This window comes from Strongylocentrotus purpuratus, unplaced genomic scaffold (genome assembly GCF_000002235.5).
Source record: "Strongylocentrotus purpuratus isolate Spur 01 unplaced genomic scaffold, Spur_5.0 spur5_scaffold_11, whole genome shotgun sequence".
NCBI lineage: Eukaryota > Metazoa > Echinodermata > Echinoidea > Camarodonta > Strongylocentrotidae > Strongylocentrotus > Strongylocentrotus purpuratus.
The window spans coordinates 6,294,371-6,315,407 of NW_022145596.1; the positions used below are offsets into that span (position 1 = coordinate 6,294,371).

A 21,037-nucleotide genomic window follows, 5' to 3' on the forward strand; every position below is an offset into this window, starting at 1 on the left:
GTTTTCACGAAGTGACGGTAGTGAGGAAAATCGTAACGCAAAGTGAATGCAATTTTTTTTCACTACCGTCACTTCGTGAAAACAGCGACGAATTATTACACTTAATCCTTGTTTGAATTCATTTTCGCCCATCCCGCGCAAAGCGTAAAAGCTTTGATGATTCATTAAATTAGAGAGAAAGAAGACAATTCGTTGTACCATTCTCTACTCTTTATCCTTGTCTGAATTCAGTTTCCCCCACTTTCGCGAAAGCTTTGACGTTTTATTAAATTATTAGAGAAAGGAGACGATTCGAAGCATTGTTTTCGACTCTTAATTGTCTGAATTCAGTTTCCCCCATCCGCGCGAAGCGCGAAAGTTTTGACTTTTCATTAAATTATTAGAGAAAGAAGACAATTAGTTGTACCGATTCTTAATCATTGTCTGAATTTTCGAAAATGTTTCCTTGTCCGATAAAAAGTCACAGATCGCCTAGGGGAAAAAAATTGCCGGCCAACCGACATAAAACAACTCACCGAATTCAAACTTCTGCATTGATATAATGTAGTACACAAGGTTTGAGCAAGAATGCCGACTCAGCGGACCCGAAACAGCAACATAATTATCTATTCTTAATTTTCTTGCTCCCTCGACGTGGCGACTCCACCCAACATCCTCCTCTCTCTTACTTCCATCCCTCTTCTCTCAGGCTCTTACCCCTTCTCCCTCTCTCTCTCTCTCTCTCTCTCTCTCTCACTCTCTCTCTTTCTCTCCTCTCTTTCACCCCCCCCCCCCATTTCTTTTGTTTCCTTTTCTTTCTTCTCTTTCTTTTCCTTTCTTTCCTCTCCTTCCCCTATTTTTTCTCTTTCTCTCTTCTCTTTTCTTTACTTTTTCCCTTTCTTTTCCTTCTCTTTTTTTTTCTTTCCCTTTCCCTCTCATTTCCCCCTCCCCCTTTTCTCATTTTTCCCGACAGCAGCGTAATTTTACCGACAATATCCTGACAGGTATACCCCCTTTAACGACGCCCCTGCGTATAGGCCTAATAATTTTGAAAAATGCATTTTCAACTTTCAAGTGCTCTCTCTTTTTCTTCCACACATTACCCTTTTTCTTCTCCCTCATGCTCGATTTTCCTTTAAGCCCTGAATTCTCTTTGCAAATAGCATTTTTTTTAAATTAAACAAAAATCTCCACCCCCCCCCAAAAAAAAGAAAGAAAAGAAAACATCAACAAAAAACGAAAATAAAACAAAACAAAATAAAAGAAATAAAAAAAAAAGAAAAAAAAAGACAACAACAATACGCGTCAACAGCAAATTGTTCCTCCGGATTGGATCGTTAGAAATGGTATCCATTTTCTTTCCTTTTGCAAGTCAGGAAGGAAATACATATTTTTATAAATGTTATTGTACAGGGACGAGGGGGGGGGGACCCTTGTGTTGGGGGAACTTTAATAAGCCAGATGGGAAATTCAAATCTTATCCACCTATATGTGGGTCATGGGAAAATTTTCAGAGGGGGGGGGGGGGGGTGTCTCCTAGTTGATACTTTTTGGGGTTACCGGGAAGAAATTTACAGGAAATCGTTCGGTGAGTGGGGTACGTTGGTCTGACCCCGGTTCAATGTTTTGTTTTTATTCAATATATCCTTGCAAGTTGGTTATGACTAATATTACTCCAGCTGATTATAACGAGTCGATCTCAGTGGGCATTGGCTTTCCCGTCTGGCACCAGTGAATAGAGAAAGTAGCCTATTAAAATAAGTAAAGTGCAGACGAATTTCTTCTTTTCTTCTTTTGTAACAATAACCACCGAAGCCCCTGAACTAGAAAACCAGGCTTTCCTGATATGGCACAATCAAGGGTGGTTCAAGGATTCTGTAAAAGGTGGGGTTGTCACAATCCAGCAAATTTTCTGACATTATTTTGGTCGACGATAATTTAGAGGGGCACAATAACACAACTGGGGGCACATTATTTTTCCTTTAACTTATAAGGAAACTTACAACGGGACACAGACTAGTCGTGACCCCTCCCTCCCCTCCATTCGCCACATGCATGGAAGTGATTGAACATGTTGAGGTTGAATTACTCATACTTAAACTAAAGACACATGTCTCTGCTCGAAATAGACAAAAAGAAGGAAAACAAAATACCCGGTAACGAGGTTGCCGTGTTGATCTTGTGATCAATCACCTGATCAAACGCAGAAGCACTCGCGACACGACGACAATCGACTGGAGGAGGTGGAAGAAATCGAACAATAAGTGACATGTTTGTGTAGATTTTGACCACTTCCTGCGTGAGAAGTAAATGTCAGATTTCTGATCAAAGTCACAAATTCATTACTCATAAAATAGGCACAAAGAGGAGGAACCATTAGCTAGTATTCTTAGCGCTCTTGACAGTGGCATAATTCCATCGGAGACTGAGGCCATGGAGCCCCCGAATCGCTGGCTGAGGTGTACGCTGATGTGCCTTGTCGTATGCAGTGGATTTTCTTCGTCTGCTTGTGTTTTGTTTGGTCGGCGAATCAACAATAAATTGGAAGCAAAGATCAGCAGTCAAGGATGCAGTCATCCGCACAAAGAAGAATATTTTGAGCAGCAGGTAACATACTTTTAAATTCACGATTCTCTTTGAAATTGACTTTTCTTCCTGATATTTATTTTAGACTCTTATTATCATTATGAATACCAGGATAAATCACCATTGGCACTTACTCATTCGGTCATTGATTGAGTTATAATAATGGTAAACATAAGTTATTGGAATAATTGATCATGATGCCACAAGCACATACTAAGGATTGAAGCGTCCTCTAAACATGACACAAAAATACATGAATAATATTTTTTTAATGAATTTGATAATCCATGTATTTTTATAGAGATCATAGGTATTTACTTTGTGATTTCAATATGACTTTTTGGCGCTTGTTCAGAAACCTATCCAAAATTTGACTCGTAACTCCGGCGTGAAAACATACCCAAAATGAAGTAAATATTTATTAAATGTCTAAATAAAGATCATGAGTTAAAAGTTGTTATGTTTGTTACCTGTTTCGTGTCAAATTTTTGTTATTATTGGAGTATTTTTTGGAAAAACGATTATATTAGTATACACTTTTTCTCAAGTTTCACGGCAAACTGCTGCACAATACAAGTGCATACGGATGGTGGGTTGCGGGCGGGTGCGCGCCTGTGTGAAGTCATCTACCGTAATGAGGATCTGAGACATTACGGAAGATAACTTCACACAGGCGCGAAAGAAATTTGACACGAAACAGGTAATAAACATAATGAATCTTAACTCATGATCTTTATTTGGACATTTAATGAATATTTATTATTTACTTCATTTTGGGTATGTTTTAGTAGGGTATCTCCACGCCGGAGTTACGGGTCAAATTTTGGATAGGTTTCTGAACAAGCGCCGACCTTTTTCCCCTTGTTTGTTGTTATTGCTTGTTGTATTCGCATGTTTGCAATAAATTGCAAACAAAAGTTTTATATACCATTCTAAATATTTCTGATTGTATTTTATGATTTAGGTGGACCATTTCAGCTTTACCAATAGTGACACATTTCAGATGCGTTATTTGGTTTCAGACGAACTATGGACAAAAGGTGGACCGATATTCTTTTACACAGGCAACGAGGGAGACATTACCTGGTTTTGTCAAAATACAGTAAGTGTTTTTTTTAATGCACCAAACTTTTTAAAGTCGTACAATTTCAACCCAAATATGGATGATAGAATTTACATTTAATGTACTTTAATTTGATTTGAATACAAATAGTATAGGTTACACAAACCCCTGATGGAGGCTGCATAGCTTTTATCTTGGTGTAGGCAAACTTCGTTTTCATGATTTTTTTTCTTCTCCCAAATAAATGTTATCATTATATCATTAGAGACAATAATTATTTTTTACAGACTATGTGAATGTTGAAGATTAATATTCAATCTCTTACAGAATCTTGAAATCTCTTTTTAGGCTTTGTCCCATTGAGAACTGGTATGTCAACTCTAAACAAATCTTCAAATGATCCTTTTCATTCCTTCACACAGGGTTTTGTGTGGGATTTAGCTGTTGAGTACAAAGCGATTGTCATATTTGCTGAGCATCGTTACTATGGAAAATCACTGCCATATGGAAATGACTCCTACAAGGTAACTATCTCAACCACCCCCCCCCCCCCCAAAAAAAGAAGAGAAACCCCAAAATGTCCATTTTAGATTTTTGGCAATTGCAGTATGCTGTAAATGTTGACGTGCAAATTTGTCAGATGAGTTATAGTAATGATAATCTGGGTTGATATAGTGCGTAATGCATTCAAGGTCTTTGGAAATTTCAGAGTCCGTGGTATTGTAGTTTGCTCAGAATTGTGAGCATTGTTAAAATGGCGTCTGGCTGGAATGCTTCTCAGGGAGTGGAGAATGTGCATACATCTTTTAAGGACAATCCTGAATCAGATGACCTGGGCAATAATATATCTGTGAATTGCTTAGAGACATTTGTCAATTTATGAAGCATAATGTCGACCCAGATTATTATTATTATTATTACTCTGCTACATATTTGGGGTTTCCCTTAATCTAAAAATGTTCTCCTCCCTTCAATACGATCTACGTTGGACCAATCCCAAATAATATGCACAGCACATATTGTAGGAAGTCCACAGGAAAAGCTATGTTTGTGTACAATCTTAGATTAACTTGAACATGTACAAGCGGGCACCATCATGATTGTCCACTCCCTCTGCTCTAACCAGTGGGATACAGAACTTCATCTTTCAAATCATGAATAATTGTTTTAGTGTGAACTGTGATCCAACAATTGCTCTGGGTTACAGGGCAAGGGATGAAATTGTGTTTTAGGTTAGGGCTAGCATATATATGCTAAAAGTATTAGGTTCCGGGTTGAAGTTGAGGCTTTGGTTAGTGTTGGATATTGATCGCATAGCAAGTATCAGAGGAGCAAGTCTTGTGCAACCATTTCTTTTGTCCAGGATGCTGCACACCTTGGCTACCTGACAGCGGAGCAAGCTCTTGCAGACTTTGCTGTCTTCCTGGACTGGTACAAAGCTAACACACGTGGAGGTGCAGCCGGCTCTCCTGTCGTAGCATTTGGAGGGTCGTACGGAGGGATGCTGGCAGCCTGGATGCGCATCAAATATCCCAATGCTATCGCAGGGTGAGTGCATATACTTGTAGTTTTGTCTATCCCGAGTTCCAGAGATAGGTCTAGAACTGTTCATTGTTTGCTGTGAGGTAGAGTTCTGCTTGAAAGTTTTAGCTGTTCATTTATGTTTGATACTACCGGTAATCAATTCACTTAAAGGTAGGTAATGCAAAGTTTTGGGAAATTTTGAAAATTGGATTGATATTAATTCTTTAACATTTTGATACATTTGGATCCCCCTGTGGATGTATTATAAAGCACTAGAAAATTTAGGCCCTAAAACACTTCTGCTTTTGAGAAATTTAATAATAAAAAACTTACTGGTGCTCCCAGTGAATTTCAAATATTTCAAATAGCATCTAAGGCCATGCCATGGTAGCTGCGACCATGAAAATCTCAGAATATGCAGTTCTGTTATATAATAGGAATAGGAAAAAAAAATCGGTCGATCGTAGTCAAGAAACATTGTTTGAGAGCTTAAATAATAATAATAATAATAATAATAATAATAATAATAATGTATGTCTGTAAGAGCGCTATATAAATGCCAATATTATTATTATTATTATTACATAAAGAGTTTATTATTTACAATTTCATCACTTTAGACTCGATTTCAACCGCGACAACGATCATTGAATATTGTAAAATCGCATATGCTTCCAATATGTTCATTTGAAGCAAATTCATAATCCCATACCAAAACTTTGTAATACCTTTAAATTACTTCAAAATATTCCACTTTTTTTATTTTCAACAGAGCTATTGCTGCCTCAGCTCCAGTATGGCAGTTCACAGGCCTGACTCCATGTAACACACAATATCTTACAATCAGTAAAGACTTCCAGGCTGCCAACCAACTTTGCTATGATTCTGTCCACATGAGCTGGGATGTCATCACAAGAATTGGCCAGACGGGTGGGTACTTGAGAGGGTGTGTTGATGCGGGAAGGGTAATGAGCGGAGAGGATGTGAAGGGGATGGGTTAGGAGAAATGGTCATTTATTTATATTCTAGGTGGTGGTGGTGTTGGTGATGATGATGATGATGATGATGATGATGATGATGATGATGATGATGATGATGATGATGATGATGATGGTGATGGTGATGGTGATGGTGATGGTGGTGGTGGTGGTGGTGGTGGTGGTGGTGGTGGTGGTGGTGATAGAACAGTGATCATCATGTTAATGATAATCTTTTATATTTATATTTGGTAGTGATGATAAAGATTGTGATGATGACGATGATGATAATAATAACAGTAGTGATGACAAAGATATCAATGATAAAATCATCAAAGTATTTACATGTACCAAACCATATTAGCACTTTTAATCCGTTGTCTATTTTAGCCATTACATGTGAACCACGTCTCTCCCCTTACAGCATCTGGTCGTACCAAGCTTGCCCAAGCCATGAAGTTATGTAACCCTCTAAAGACAACAGCAGATGTGGATGGTCTAATATCCTGGTTAGCTGGAAGCTGGTTCAATCTAGCGATGGTAGATTATCCTTACCCAGCGAACTTCCTGGAACCACTTCCTGCCTTCCCCATCAAGGTTTGTTTCTATTGTCTCATATTGTACATATATCTGTTTCATTTGGGAGTGTAATTGTAACATATTTGTACTATTATGTATCCTTTGAGGGTAGTCATACTATCAAGCTTTGCTTATTTTGTCAACCCTCCTGTTTGATGTTCTCGATTAGTTACACCCAGCCTTACCTTATTCTACATATATTCTTTTGTCATGTGTAAATTTGCAATATTTGTTTGTTATATATTTGTAAAAATGCAAAAGAAAAAGAAAATCAAACAGAAATAAATAAATCAAATCGAATCAAATCAAATCAAGTGTAAAAAGATGAGTGTAAAAAGATTGCTCAAGGTTGTATATTTCCTTCATTCACGACCGAAACAATATACTTATTTCCTTATACTATGTAACATTGTTATGTTCATTCTCTTGTCCTCATTGCCTTGACTATCCTCCTCTGTTATGTATGAAATCCTTTGTTTGATGATTTTTCACTGTGCTTGTGGAATAAATATAACTTTCATGGTAAACTGTGTAATTTGATAATGAACTGTAGTATGATGTAGATTTCGAAATGAAACTAATCATTTTAATTTGTATGTCTCGTTGAAGAGACTACATGAGATTCGGCTCTTCGTGCATGTCCACATAGTCATTCTTCGCAGCTAAGGCTTATGATTTTTTTTTTTTTATCGCACAAATTATACTTGAATTTTTAAATGTCATTTGTTGAGGGCCTGAAGGATGTTACATTTAAGAGTTTTACACGCCCTTCTGGATCTCAATATCTGATATAAATTTCTTTTGATGAATTGGGCATTTTATTACATATAAAAATACTGAAATGTACATGTATGTATAGATCAACAAGTGTCATGCTTGAAAGCGCTTTATGACTGAGAAGCTACCATTATTATATCGAGGGGTCAGTTACACAAAGAAGTAACTCCATTTTGGCCATTTTGAGAAAAGTGGTTTAAAGATAGAGGTCCACATGGAGTTACATGTAAGTCTACTTTCACTAGCCAGTGAATTCAATGGGATGTTGGGTGGAGTTAAGTCATTTCTGTTTCCTGGAAGCACATTTTTCTGAACATTTTGATATCAAATATTCATTTTGGCAAAATATGGAGTTACGTCTTTGTGTCACTGAACCTTCAATATCAATTATACCGGTACTAATTTCTTCATAACAGGAGGTGTGTTCATACTTCAAGACGCCCTCCCCGACTGATGACCAGCTACTCGCTGAGCTGACTGGAGCTCTGGGTGTCTACTATAACTATACTAGTAGCATCCAGTGTTTCAATCTCAGTCAAGATGCCACAGCGAGTCTAGGAGACCTTGGGTGGAGCTTCCAGGTTAGTTTCTAACTTTGATGTGCTCCCTCAAGAAGGGTGCGAACACAAACTTCTGTTGTATTTTTTCAATTTTAAGTTTTGTAATGAAAGGATTAAAGTATACAAACAAAATCGAACAGTGCTGAAAATTTAGATGTTGTACTGACAATGAAGCAATGTGTAGATGTAGTTTAAAGATGGGTAAAAACTCTAAAAATCTTATTTGTAGAAGTGTGGATCATTTTTTGTTCTTCTGTCAGGTATAAACTTTCCTCAAATATAGAATGTTGAAGATTCTTTTCTTTTTTAAAATCTTTATTTATTAATTTGAAATCCAACTACCACATAAGTCTGTGAATATTGATGTGCATCCCCTCTTTCTTTTCTCTTCTCTTTTCCTGTCTTTTCCCCCTTTTACCAATATTTTGTTCCTCCATATTTGTATTATTATGTATCCTTTGAGGGTAGTCATACTATCAAGCTTTGCTTATTTTGTCAACCCTCCTGTTTGATGTTCTCGATTAGTTACACCTAGCCTTACTTTATTCTATATATATTCTTTTGTCATGTGTAAATCTGCAATATTTGTTTGTTATATATTTGTAAAAATGCAAAAGAAAAAGAAAATCAAACAGAAATAAATAAATCAAATCAAATCAAATCAAATCCTTATCATCTCCTCATTTCCTTTCCTGTAAACTTTAAAAGAAATATTTTGTGCAGATTTGTCATTTTCCAATATTTGAATACCTTGAATTTAAACCTCTTCCCACATTGTATGATCCATTTGTGATTGATTTAGGAATTAATTGCAATATCAATATTAAATGAAAAATTAAAAATATAGCATATTCTTTCCTGAGGTTTGTTATATGAATGGTAAGGATAGAATTGCAAAGAATCGTAGTCAGAGGAAAACCGGAACAGCTTAAAATCTAAAAGACTCCTATGACTGGTCTCATATTCTCCTACTACAATGCCTGCAATACACAGTGCTTATGATTTTACTATTCATTTCATGATTAGGAACCGGTAATGGATAGATTTTTAGATTTATTAAGTTATTTCCAATCATCTTTTGATAGTGCAATTACTTCTAAAATAGGGTCTTAATCAGCTTGTACAATGTGCTGTGGCTAAAATCTTACACAGACACGGTTGCCCATCAAATTTGAGTAATTTTGTAATACTGGTAGCTCTTTTCATGAGATGAGTGTGACAATGTGGTTTATTCTTGAAAGATAAAGTTGATATCTTCTCAGAACTGTATTGATCCATCTCTATGACTCTTTAGATTGATCAATCAAGTTCTGCCAAGATATAAACATTAGCTATGGGAGTGTCATGGTCGAGTGGTTTAAGGCGCTTGACTGTAGATGCGAAGGTCGAGGGTTCGAATCCTGACACGGCACTAATATCCTTTGGCAAGATATTTACCTGCATTTGCTACTCTCCACCCAGGTGTTAAATGGGTACCCGGTAGGATGCGAACGTTCATGTGGTTGGACGAGCAAGTGTGCGCTTGTAAAATGGTGACTGGCTGGAATGCTCCCCAGGGAGTGGAAAATGTGCACACATTGTGTGCGGGTAAGCCTAAATCCGATGACCGGGGTAATAATATATCTGTAAAGCGCTTAGGCACATCGTTGGATCGGTGTATTGAGCGGCTTGAGCGCTATATAAAAAAATGGATTATTATTATTATTATTATTAATAAATCACATTCTCAAAATCACTTCATGAAAAGAGGTCAAAAGAATTATTCCAACTTTGTTTTTTTCCATATCTTTGCCCCAATGGGCAATTTTTGTTTTTAATTGTATTATGTATTTATTATTCCAACTGCATGGGCAACATCATAATCTTTATCCCCCCCCCCCCTATAGGCCTGTACTGAGATGGTCATGCCATTCTGTGCTGATGGGGTGAATGACATGTTCTATTCAATGCCCTGGAACTACGATGCTCAAGTTGCTGCTTGCAAAGCGCAATGGAACGTAACGCCACGCCCCAACTGGATTGTATCCCAGTTTGGTGGAAAGAACATCACTGCATCCAGTAATATATTTTTCAGGTGTGTACCCTTATATTTCGTGGCATATATGTTGTCCGGATACATATATCATGAGGTGAGAAATAAAAATGACAGAATTATGATGTGTATCTCTATCAGAGTTTCTCAATGCTGCCATCCACACACAAAGGTTGGAAAAATAGTTCAGCTGAGGACAGAACCCGAGTCCCTGTCTTAAAATGCCACCGTATAAACCACTAGGTCACAGAGATGGGATGGTGGTTTTAGCAAGTCCAGATTCAATCCACTAACAGGTTGACAAACCCTCAACCTTCATTAATCCTTCAAGATAGATGGAGGCAGGTGAAGTTTTAACTTTGTCAAAAGCAGTGTGCCTCGGCTGTATCCTAGCATTGTACTTGAATACATGAATAAGCCTGAACAATTATGTACAATGGAATGAAAGAAAGGTGGACAAATTTAAAAAACTGTGGTGACTGTCTTGAAATTAAATACACATTGTGAGAAATAAAAATGAGAGAATAGTTGTATTAAGCTCTACCAATGATCCTCAATGCTGCCATACATGTGAAATTTTCCCTATTTTTTCCTGAAATCATTCCGACTTGTGAATGCATTAGGATGCTTCAAAAATCTATTATCATCATGAATCTGGTACGGTTGTGAATGTGATTATAAGTAAGATCACGATGTAATGGTTTCATAAATATTTGTTCTTCTCCAGCAATGGACTGTTGGACCCCTGGCATCTGGGCGGAGTCCTGACCGATCTCTCCGATACCCTGGTGGTGGGGATCATACCCGATGGGGCGCATCATCTAGATCTGAGAGGAAAGAACAAGTTAGATCCTCCCTCAGTGATTGCTGTTAGAAACCAAGAGAGAGAGAACATCAACCAATGGATAGCAGAATGGTGGGTGAATAAAACGTAGAAGCAGCTGATCATGAAAGCTACTAACTTTAATTATGCTGCATTATTGTAGAGACTTCTGATAAAGTAAGTGTTAGGCGCTATATATAAGCAAGGATAATTTTGTACAGTATGAAACTATGAAAATAGTCTATTGAACAATATAATCATGTAAAATCTAAAACTTTTGTGGGCATAAAATGTTTTCAAATTTTGCGAGCAGTTCAGATTCACTAGAATTTCATATCGTGAAATACTTGAATCATATGTGCAATCGACTCAAAACTCAATTTTGTGTGTTTCACGAAAGTTTCATGCCTTGAAAATTGCCATCCTAGACATTTTGCAAAAGATGTGGATTTCACAGTAACCAAAATTAATCTGATCAATTTATACCGAATTCTAATTTTGTTTACAGGTATACTATGCTTTTCATGCATTGACTTTCTTCTCATATATTTCATATATATATGTCATAATAATGTAGAAAATGCCTTTTTGAAATATTTTGTTTGTATTTCCATGTAAACTTATCCTTTCAGGCTTTCAGACAGTCTTTCTTTTTATTCCAAGAAAGAAATATAGATATTGATATACTACAAACTAACTGAAATATTTGTTGAAATTATTCACAGGTTAAAATATTAGATATTTAGTTCTCGAAATGATGGATAATCAATTCTCACAGAATCAAAGGAAATTAATCCTGAATGTTCAGACTACCAATAATAAATGATATGCTGCATATATGGTCTCGGTAGAAGATGTACATTTGCTGCTTATTTGGGGAATTGGATACCATGTGCTGAACATGTGGTGTCCGTGTGCTAATGAGACTTTTGATTTTATGGCAGACCATTTTTCAGCAAGTTCTTGTGAGCTTGTCTTTATTTTGCTTTTTGAGAAAGAAAAAAAAATGCTGCATGATAATCAATCCAGAATGGAAAGCAATTTTCTCTCCGAATGCCATTGAACTGTTCAAATGTAGAATTATTTTTCCTTGATTAACTTTGATCTCCTTAATAAATATAGATTTAAATGACTGTGCTTTTGAAGAGGCTTATTCATTGTTTGAAATAGAGACACTACTGTGACTTTTTAAGGTAAAATGTCCAGATGTTTTTAGTAACATGCAGTGACATGTAGAACCAGTTGAACAGATTGCATCTATCAGCATGAGAATTCTTAGGAAAAAAATGTTGTTTTCTTTCCTCAGTGGGAGTAGTAATTCTTTTCCCCAATGAATTTTGTGTAGCTGGCTGATATTGTAAGTTCTTACATTTGGTAATTTCATGTTGATACATGTATGTGATAATTGATAGCATTTAGATATATTTTTTCAAGTTCAGATTATAACAGATAATATTTAATACACAGATTTTATACAGCAGATGTTTAACATTAAAACAAAAAAAATTGTAAAGCAATTGGTAAAATATATTTCTCTTCTTGTAGAACATAAACCACCAATGACAATTTATCTGTGAAAGAGAAATACACTTACTTTTTTGACAAACAGTTCTTAGATTTATCATGAATTCCTTATTTTAGAATGTTTTCTCAATGACAGATTGGAAAGAGAAAAGTATGGGAGCATGAGTGATGTGTTGACAGAGAGAGGGAGAAGTAGAGAGACAGGGAGAGAGAGAGAGAGGGGGGGGGGAGCAAGAGAGAGAGTCAAATTATCCCACTGCGTACATGTATTTTTCTACACATTGACAGTGCTGCAAGTATCCGTTTATCAATGGTGAATAAGTGAATTAAGGGAGTTTATAAACCCCTAAAAAAGTCTGAAAACTCAAGTATGATTGATTATAGCTCTTGTCATGGTATAATCATTGCTATATCAAGTATCATTTGACAGTTGGTTTATTCCTTTTTAATATGGTAACATTTTAAAGAGGAATAAACACAATTTCTAATGATAATAATCAATGCGATGAGTATGCTATGACGAGAGCTACAATCTATCCAACTTTCCTAACTATGTTGAGGGGTTATTTTATAGTCTAAGTGAATAGTTTAATGTTGTTGAGCAAGGGTAGAAAAAAGTTGTGAATTCAGAATTATTTATTAAATTTCCTATTTTGTAAATGAGATAAATGTGATATCATTCTGCTTGAAACTTTTTGTTATGTGAACCCTGTCTTTGACTTCAGTTTACTAACATTTATGAAAAGTAAAAGAACTATCAAAGAGTCCACTCTAGGGTATTAAGTCTGTTTCAATGCAAAATTCAACATTCGATATGTCATTTTTCCCCCAAAAAAATAAGGCTACAACTTATACATGAAAATCTAGATTCTTGATCGAGATTTTTTCCTCCCACTGTACAGGTGTTAGCCCTTTCCCTCCTGGATCTGACGAGCAATGAGAATGAGAGATTTCAGGAGTCAACAAGTTCATGCACATTTAACAAAATGGGGAAGAAATGTAGATCATTTGCTGATTTACTTAATATTTTTATTCCTGGAATACATCATAAACACCATTGTTTCATTTTCTTCTGTAATGGGAATATTTTGAAAGATCGGTTGGAATATAAATATAGAAAAAAGAAACACAGTTTGAAATTAAAGACAAGCAGACAATTTGATTACATATTATAACATTCATCAATTCTTTATTACTGGACAGATAGAAATCATTTTTTCTTTTGGTGAAGCCACATGACCATACAGAAACACACAATAGATTGAGCATTTGGCTTTGATACAAACAAAACAAACATTTATATACAATAAAGACACAAAACAGAGACAAATGTATTGTATCTTTTCAATTAGAAAGAATTAAATCAATAAAAAACTTTCTTAAAAAAACCCACTTCAATCACAATTTGAAAATGTTGACACTCTTTGTTGGATTCTAGTTTATGTAAAATTCAATTAATTAAATTAATAATATACATTACAAAATTGGTTTTCATGATTACTAATTTGAATAATTACATTTCATTGAGATACCATCTCTCATACTAAATCACGCTTTTAAAGTATGTCATTTATTCAAAGTAATTCAAAAGTTACCTAATGTTTTTGTCTTGCAATATCGATGTAACCTGTTAATTGTTAACATGCTTGCATGTGAAGTCGTTAAGTAGGTATTTCGTTGGTTCTTTTACCAAAATATGTCTATACATGTTGTATATATAGTCATAGTATGACATGACATTTTTTGTAATACATGATCAAAATCAAATCAATTCATAAGAACAAGTATGTTTCTCTACAAACAAGTGATTGAAAATATTCATACATATTTCTGCACTGTCTCAATTATAAGGACTAAACTATATAAATATTGATGATTCCTGATACTGTTATCTCTTTATATGACAGTGTTTTGTATTCTTTCACAAACTTAAGTGAAGTAGAAAGTACTTTCATTCAATGTAATCAAAGCAGGACATGACTTATTTTGTGCAATACTTTAGTTTATCAGTTTGTACTCCATCATATTCACACAACCACAGAGTTATATTTACAACACCTCAGTGATAAAACCACATAAACATCAACCCTATCTTCGCACTTTAAAGGAATTTTGTTCCTACAAAGAGCAAACGCTGCTGACCAGTAATATTAACCTAACTATATGGATTTTTGTTATATTTCTACATTGTTTATCAGATAGGAAGAAATTTGAGACGGTCTACACTTTGTATGCTGTTATAAAGGGATACACATTCTGGGTAGATAATGCTTTAAATATTTTGACATTTATTTCTATCATAATACATATTAAATATACCAAGGCTCAGTACCTCAAATTAATATATATTTCAGAATCAACTCTAGAATTTGTCATTACAAAGAATGATTTCCGGTATAGGTAGATAGAAGGGCTATTTGATAGCAATTCAAAATAACACACTTGAAGAAGAAAAAAAATCTATCCTCGTTCTGAAATACATAATTAAACTGCATGTTCTATTTCTCTATATGATCAATAATTGTCTTTGTTTAAACCTTGTCATAGTGAAACAACAATTACAAAAGACAAAGAGGTGAAGAGAAAGAAAACAGCAAAAACATGTTAAATTTTAAATTCAATACAGAACAAAATAAATGAACAAACAAACAAGCTAAAGAGTAAACCACTACAACATAAAATCTATCAAAAACATACATCAATATCTACAAACGATTCAATTTGTATACAACAGTCTGTATCCATAGAAGAAAGGAAAGAACTAGCAGAAAGCTTGGGAACGATTGCACATCATTCACTTACGATCCTAGCAAGTATCATGAAAGATAACAAAATTACAAAGACATAAGTACTGTAGATTTGAGACTTTAATAATCTCTTCTTTTCTACAAATTCAAATTCCCATCTAATCTCCATATCTTTGGGCCTCAACAGTTCTGAACAATTACTGGGCAATTACACAAAATGTTGCCAATTTAATACTCACAGAGATTTTATGTTTTACTCTGCAATAAGTTGTTGCATGAAAAATCATCACTGGATCAAAAAAACACCAAATATGATATGATGGATCCAATTTTTGTGCGCAATGAATTAACAGTATATTACCGTCTATACAATAATGAAGAAATACAATAAATTCCTTCATTCAGGCATTACAATGAACAATCAGATATGTTTGTTAAGATATTTATCAATCTTGTACTGTGTAATAGCTGGAAATATATATATATATATATGTATACTGATAAATACATGGGTAACCAACACATAAGAATACTTTACTAATGGCTAAACATGGCTTCCTTTTATCCTACGGTATAACAAATACGTTCTGTAAAAATCAAACTTGGTCCAATTTATCATAAAACAGTACATGCTCACTTTAGTTTTTACACAGATGAAAAGGTGATTCATCAATATAGTCAAGACTGGAAAAGGCACTTTTAATGAGACCCCTTCATGAAACAACTGTTTTGTATGGAAGAAGAAGAACTGGACACGACCCACACACTGAACCCTGATCCTTCAGAGTATCACATACTTGGACGACATTCACTACCCATATCAGCTTGGTTCAATTCCACTTTGTAGAATTATCATAAACCACTAAATTTGGGACAATTAACCACTTTGTTAAAACCCATCTACCGGTAAGACAATCACCACTATAAACTCTTGGGACAATAACCACATGGACAACAATTCCTTAGACAATGACCACCTTATCCAGGAAAAATCACCACTACTCACTGGGACAATTACCACATGGACAACCATCCCTCTGAGAATTATCACATGGATAACTTTTCCCTTGCACAATAACCACTTTGTTAAATAGCCATCTAGGACCATCACCACTGCCACCCTGGGATAGTTACCACATGGGTCTCTATCCCTTGGACAATTGAACATTCGTTATAATTACCATCAGGACAATAACGACCAGTTAAAATTATATGGAGAGTATTTTGGATGATCATCTACCAAGTATAAAGTGCTCCTAACGTCACATCAAATCTTTCAGAATTAAAAATGACAAAGAGCACAACGAGGCCTTCAGTGATTGCAGAATATAAGAGGACGTAATGCAGACTGAGAAAAACACACAGCAATATGAGAAGAGCAATACAAAGGAAAAAGGGCTATATGAAATACCTTATTGATTTTGATTGGAAGAAATGATTTCATGAAGAGCTACAAGGAGTATCACATGAAAGAAAAAGGGAGGAAAATCTTTCTCTCTGGGGTCACCAACAAGCAGACAACTTGATAGGGAAGAACAAGAACAATAGGAGTTAATATTCAAGAGGGATGTTAACTCCTATTACACTTTTACACCGATTCAACACACCTTAGCTTTGGGCTCTCAATGAAAATATCTTTCCCAAAGCAACCCTACACACAAGCAAGATAAACCACTGGTAATACTGTCTGGACAACTCTTACAGAGTCTTGCACTTGATGACTTTGATAACTTCGATGGAGATTTTATTAGGTCTTACAGACTCATAGTCTATTGAATAATTCCCCCCATCCTCACTGGGTAATTGTTCTAAGGGTGATCATCCGGTTTTCTCGTCCAGGTGGTGGTACCCTAGGGGTAATTGTCTTAGGAGGTGCACAAGAAGGGACCATGCGATGAACAGAGAAGGAGGGTGCGGGGAGGGGTAGAAAGGCTCAAGTCATATGTAATTACAATATATCGTCTGCTGAGAGCCAGAAGGGCATTAACTCATATTCTTTAGGACAAATTTAATGCCCTTTTGGTTCTCATGAGGACATCGCCAATAAATACGATGCATTTTATTCAACCCCCCCCCCCCCCCCCCCCCCCCCCCATCGCTCAACCGACTGAACACCCCCAACCCCAACCCCAACAGACTGACCATCCCCCAACCGACTGACAGCTGACCCAGTGGACCTCACTTCTATCATCAAACGAGAGTCTGGCTCAGAAAGTAACATAGTACAGTGGAAATTACAATAACCTAGCAGGAATGAAACTCTCACAAACTTCGCAAGTGGGTCGAGAGTCATCAACGTTTCATGTTGTGAAATAAACTCTGGTTTTTACATACTGGTAAGTCACAATGAAGTCGTTCATTATCCTGCATGCAAAGACATGTGCTGTAAATTAAGTTAACCCCAAAATTCTTGTAAATCATGGTTTAACAAAGGGAAAACCTCTGTAAAACTTAAAGACTTCCATTAAAGTCCCTTGTTGCATTAGTCTTACTCTGAGCTTATAACCCAGTGCAGGTTTTAATGTTAGTACCAGCATGGGATTAAAGGGGTCAAAGTTCAAGGTTCAAATATATGTTCCACTTTCACATATCATGTATAATATAACATTATTACAAAACAAAGCGGTGCATTACCAAAATCGAAACAATAATAATGTTGCAATTTTTAAATGCTTTACATACTTCTTTCGTGAACATAATATACATTGCATCATTAGAAAAGAATTGTCAAAAATAATCATTCTTAAGTATATCAGAATTTGAGAAAAAGTAGAGGAAAAAGTCGTCCAAGTAAAAGGATTGGAAGGGAACCTGCCACTAAAAGCCCCATTCATACATGGCAGGGTAAACCCTCTGTAAAGACGGGCTGCAGCAAAATGAAACTATTTTACTAGTAAATACAATGTAAATGGCAAGTGGGGTGAAAACAGGTAGATGCACTAAAAAAACAGGCCCTAACGAGAGGTCAACTATCTGTGTTTTATAAGATACAGAACTGTGAAGAAAATTATACTCCATAAGTTTTTTTAGTTTGCTTTTGGTAACTTTTTTATGTGGTTTTGAAGTATCATGTGTGAAAGAGGTTTTTCACAAACATCGCATTTGACGATTCTTTCAAAAACACACACTGAATAGACATGAGGGTACTAACGTTTCAAAAATATCTGACACACAATGTAAACTGCTTCTTAGCACATATAAATATCAAAGTATGGTTCGTTTTAGATACTCTTAAAATAATCCTTGGCTGGAGATGATTTCATGAAGTGTTAAAGCTGTCGTCACCTGGTCTGCTTGGCAACAATATAAATCTGAATAGAGACAAAAACCAAAGACAGAGCATGAGTAAGGGGAAAAGGAGATGGGAGAGACATAGAGATAGAGATAGAGAGAAAGTAGAAAGAGACAAAAAGAAAGTAAGAAAGAAAAGAGTGAAAGCAAAGGAGAGAGAGGGAGAGAGAGAAAGAGAGAGAGAGAAAAGGAGGGGGAGCAAAAGACAGAAAACAATCTTAATTTACAAATCAAATACATATAACGTGAATGGTATAATCCTTGAATAAAGAAGTATGAAAGTAAATTCTACTAGGATCCTAGCACATACAATATAGAATGAACATTATTCCGTTAGATAGAGCAAAGCATTACAGATCGTATCCAATGAACAAAATCAAATACCTGCACAAATTAAATTTATATGCATAGTAGATCAGCCTTCACAACCTTGAAACAAAAGAGATTGTAAGCAAAGCTAAAACTATATTGGAATTCCATATTTTATTGTTGATGAATCCTAAAATATACGGGTATTCACCAACTGCATCTGGATTCCATACTGTTAAGCTAAGACAAACCTGAATGAAACCACTACTAACATGACAAACTGCTTCTAAAGCTACCTCACACAAAAACAAAAGTAACTCTTGGAGATTGCGCTAAAATTGCGCCACTCTAAATTTTTGGAATAACCTAACACTAGGCATAAGAAAAGCCTCGTCTGTTGCTGTCTTCAAAGTTGTGGCGAAGACGCCCTTGTTTCTGGAGCTTCTGAATAGTTTTTCTTTTAAAATTTGTTATTGTGTGTCTGTAAAGTAGCACTGTTAGGGCCTTTTTCTTCATCACAGCGCAGTAGAGTATATTGATATAGTAGCTGCCATATATAAATTGATCTAATTATTATGATTACTGTTAAGTCTGAAGCACAGACCATCACACCACAATGCTGTAGCAGACTTACCTCTGACAATATAACCCAGTTCTTGGCTTCTGATAATACACGTAATCTTATCTCCTGCACTGCTCCTATTTTGCTTTCTATATTTCCTATAGCACGGCCATCTTCAAATTTACCTGAAATTGCAGAAGTAAGCAAGCATGTGATTAGTACAGATCAAAGATCAAAGAACTCAAGCAGACTGATATATTTCTTTTGCCCTAAATCCATCAGATCATTAACTTCTTTTTTTCACCGTGGATCGAAACTTGAGCCTCGGTTCACAAAGTTGTTGTTATAAGCTACTGAAATCCTTGCTTCAGATTGGTTATCAGCAGATTTGTCATTGATTTTTTTTCATTTGTCATTGAAAAAAGGCTTTGTAGAACACCCCCTGGACTGCCACATTGGTGTCATAGTCAAGTAGTTTAAGCACTTGACTTGAAATGCAAAGGTTGTGGGTTTGATCCCAACATGGCATTAAGGTCCTTTGGCAAGGCATTAATCTACATTTGCCGCTCCATACCCAGGAGAGAAATGGGGACCTGGTAGGATAACGAAAGCCTTTGTATTAGTAATTGCCCTATGCCTTCACGGTGAAAACTGTACCTTAAGGTTCACAGTCCAGAGACTTATTCCCTTGACTACAACACCTTTATTCTCTCTATTTCCTATACTTTTTCAGTTAAACCCTGACAAGAAACCTGAAGAGTTCTTACCAACTTGGATAAATCCATCTTCTGTTCGTTTGAGATTAAGCTCCGCTGCATTGTCTGCCTCTAGGATGCCTTCTTTCTTCTCCTGATGGTAACTAGGTAACACTTCTACCGAGGTGTTGTAAAATTTATCCCCCGGGTTCTCAGTATTACTACTAATAAACCGGTATCTGAAAGAAAGAAATAGGACATCAAAGATTTATCATCCATGTTGAACTCTTTAGCCGCTACAGATTGCAATTCTAGACACCACCATGTCCTTGGAGTATATTTTACATACACATTGTTCTTGTGACAAAGGTTCACTGTGGCAGCTCATCGCTTGTTCCATTCATTGACAACAGCAGACAAAGTGTTAGAGAGTAAACAGTGTTGGTCAAAGTCTTTTAAAACGAACCTTCAAGATTGTATGACATGGAATCCACTTTACTTTTAATAGAAAGTCTCATACTTAAAATTTATGAAATCTTTATAGAGGATATCAAATATGAAAGACAAAATTGCTTCCAACCCTTTTTTTTCTAGGGGGAAGAGGGTACATGTAAGTACATGTATCAACTTGGACAGGGCAGCTAGACGCCTAGAGGATATACATTCAATTTCCAAACTTTAATTCAAATTTAATGCTGACTTGGTGTACATATTTTATTTTGAAAGTATACTTTTGTAAGTACTTCAGCGCAATTCTACACTTCCAATTCATGAATTTAAATAGCGCCAATATCTAGTTGCCTAATCAAAAGCGCTGATGAGACTGAAAATCTACCAATTTCTTGGAAGGAAAGTACTAATTTGAATCAGTCATCGGGTATATCAAAACAGGATTAGCAAACTGGATTGAAAACGTCACCGAGTAAACGAACATCCATGAGAGTTCTGAAGCTGTCATCTAAAGACTTTTTTTTTTTTTTTGACCATGAGAGGATAAGAGTGATGACAT

At 35.8% G+C, this 21,037-nt stretch overlaps 2 protein-coding genes across 2 annotated transcripts in view; one reads left to right on the forward strand and one right to left on the reverse strand.

Annotated features, from left to right (window-relative positions):
- Positions 1–2,152: 2,152 nt before the first annotated feature.
- Positions 2,153–12,187, forward strand: LOC115922176 (lysosomal Pro-X carboxypeptidase-like). The gene is made up of 9 exons (XM_030980477.1): positions 2,153–2,586; positions 3,530–3,667; positions 4,051–4,152; positions 4,992–5,176; positions 5,925–6,082; positions 6,554–6,726; positions 7,902–8,066; positions 9,932–10,119; positions 10,805–12,187. The coding sequence occupies exons 1-9, from the start codon at positions 2,413–2,415 to the stop codon at positions 11,010–11,012; spliced, it is 1,491 nt and encodes a 496-aa protein (XP_030836337.1). The 5' UTR covers positions 2,153–2,412; the 3' UTR covers positions 11,013–12,187.
- Positions 12,188–17,289: 5,102 nt separating this feature from the next.
- The window catches only part of LOC579015 (alpha-1,3-mannosyl-glycoprotein 4-beta-N-acetylglucosaminyltransferase A), a 72,896-nt gene continuing 69,148 nt past the window's right edge, over positions 17,290–21,037 (reverse strand). The window contains exons 12-14 of the mRNA XM_030980478.1: positions 20,101–20,267; positions 19,406–19,518; positions 17,290–18,482 (exon numbers count right to left, since the gene is read on the reverse strand). Coding sequence (XP_030836338.1) covers positions 18,453–18,482; positions 19,406–19,518; positions 20,101–20,267 — 310 coding nt within the window. The 3' untranslated portion in view covers positions 17,290–18,452. The remainder of the gene's footprint in view (positions 18,483–19,405; positions 19,519–20,100; positions 20,268–21,037) is intronic.

Coding starts and splice junctions, on each gene's coding strand:
- LOC115922176 (XM_030980477.1), top strand. CDS start 2,413: ATGGAGCCCCCGAATCGCTGGCTGAGGTGTACGCTGATGTGCCTTGTC. Junction 5,177..5,924: donor TATCCCAATGCTATCGCAGG/GTGAGTGCATAT, acceptor TATTTTCAACAG/AGCTATTGCTGCCTCAGCTC. Junction 6,727..7,901: donor TTCCTGCCTTCCCCATCAAG/GTTTGTTTCTAT, acceptor TCTTCATAACAG/GAGGTGTGTTCATACTTCAA.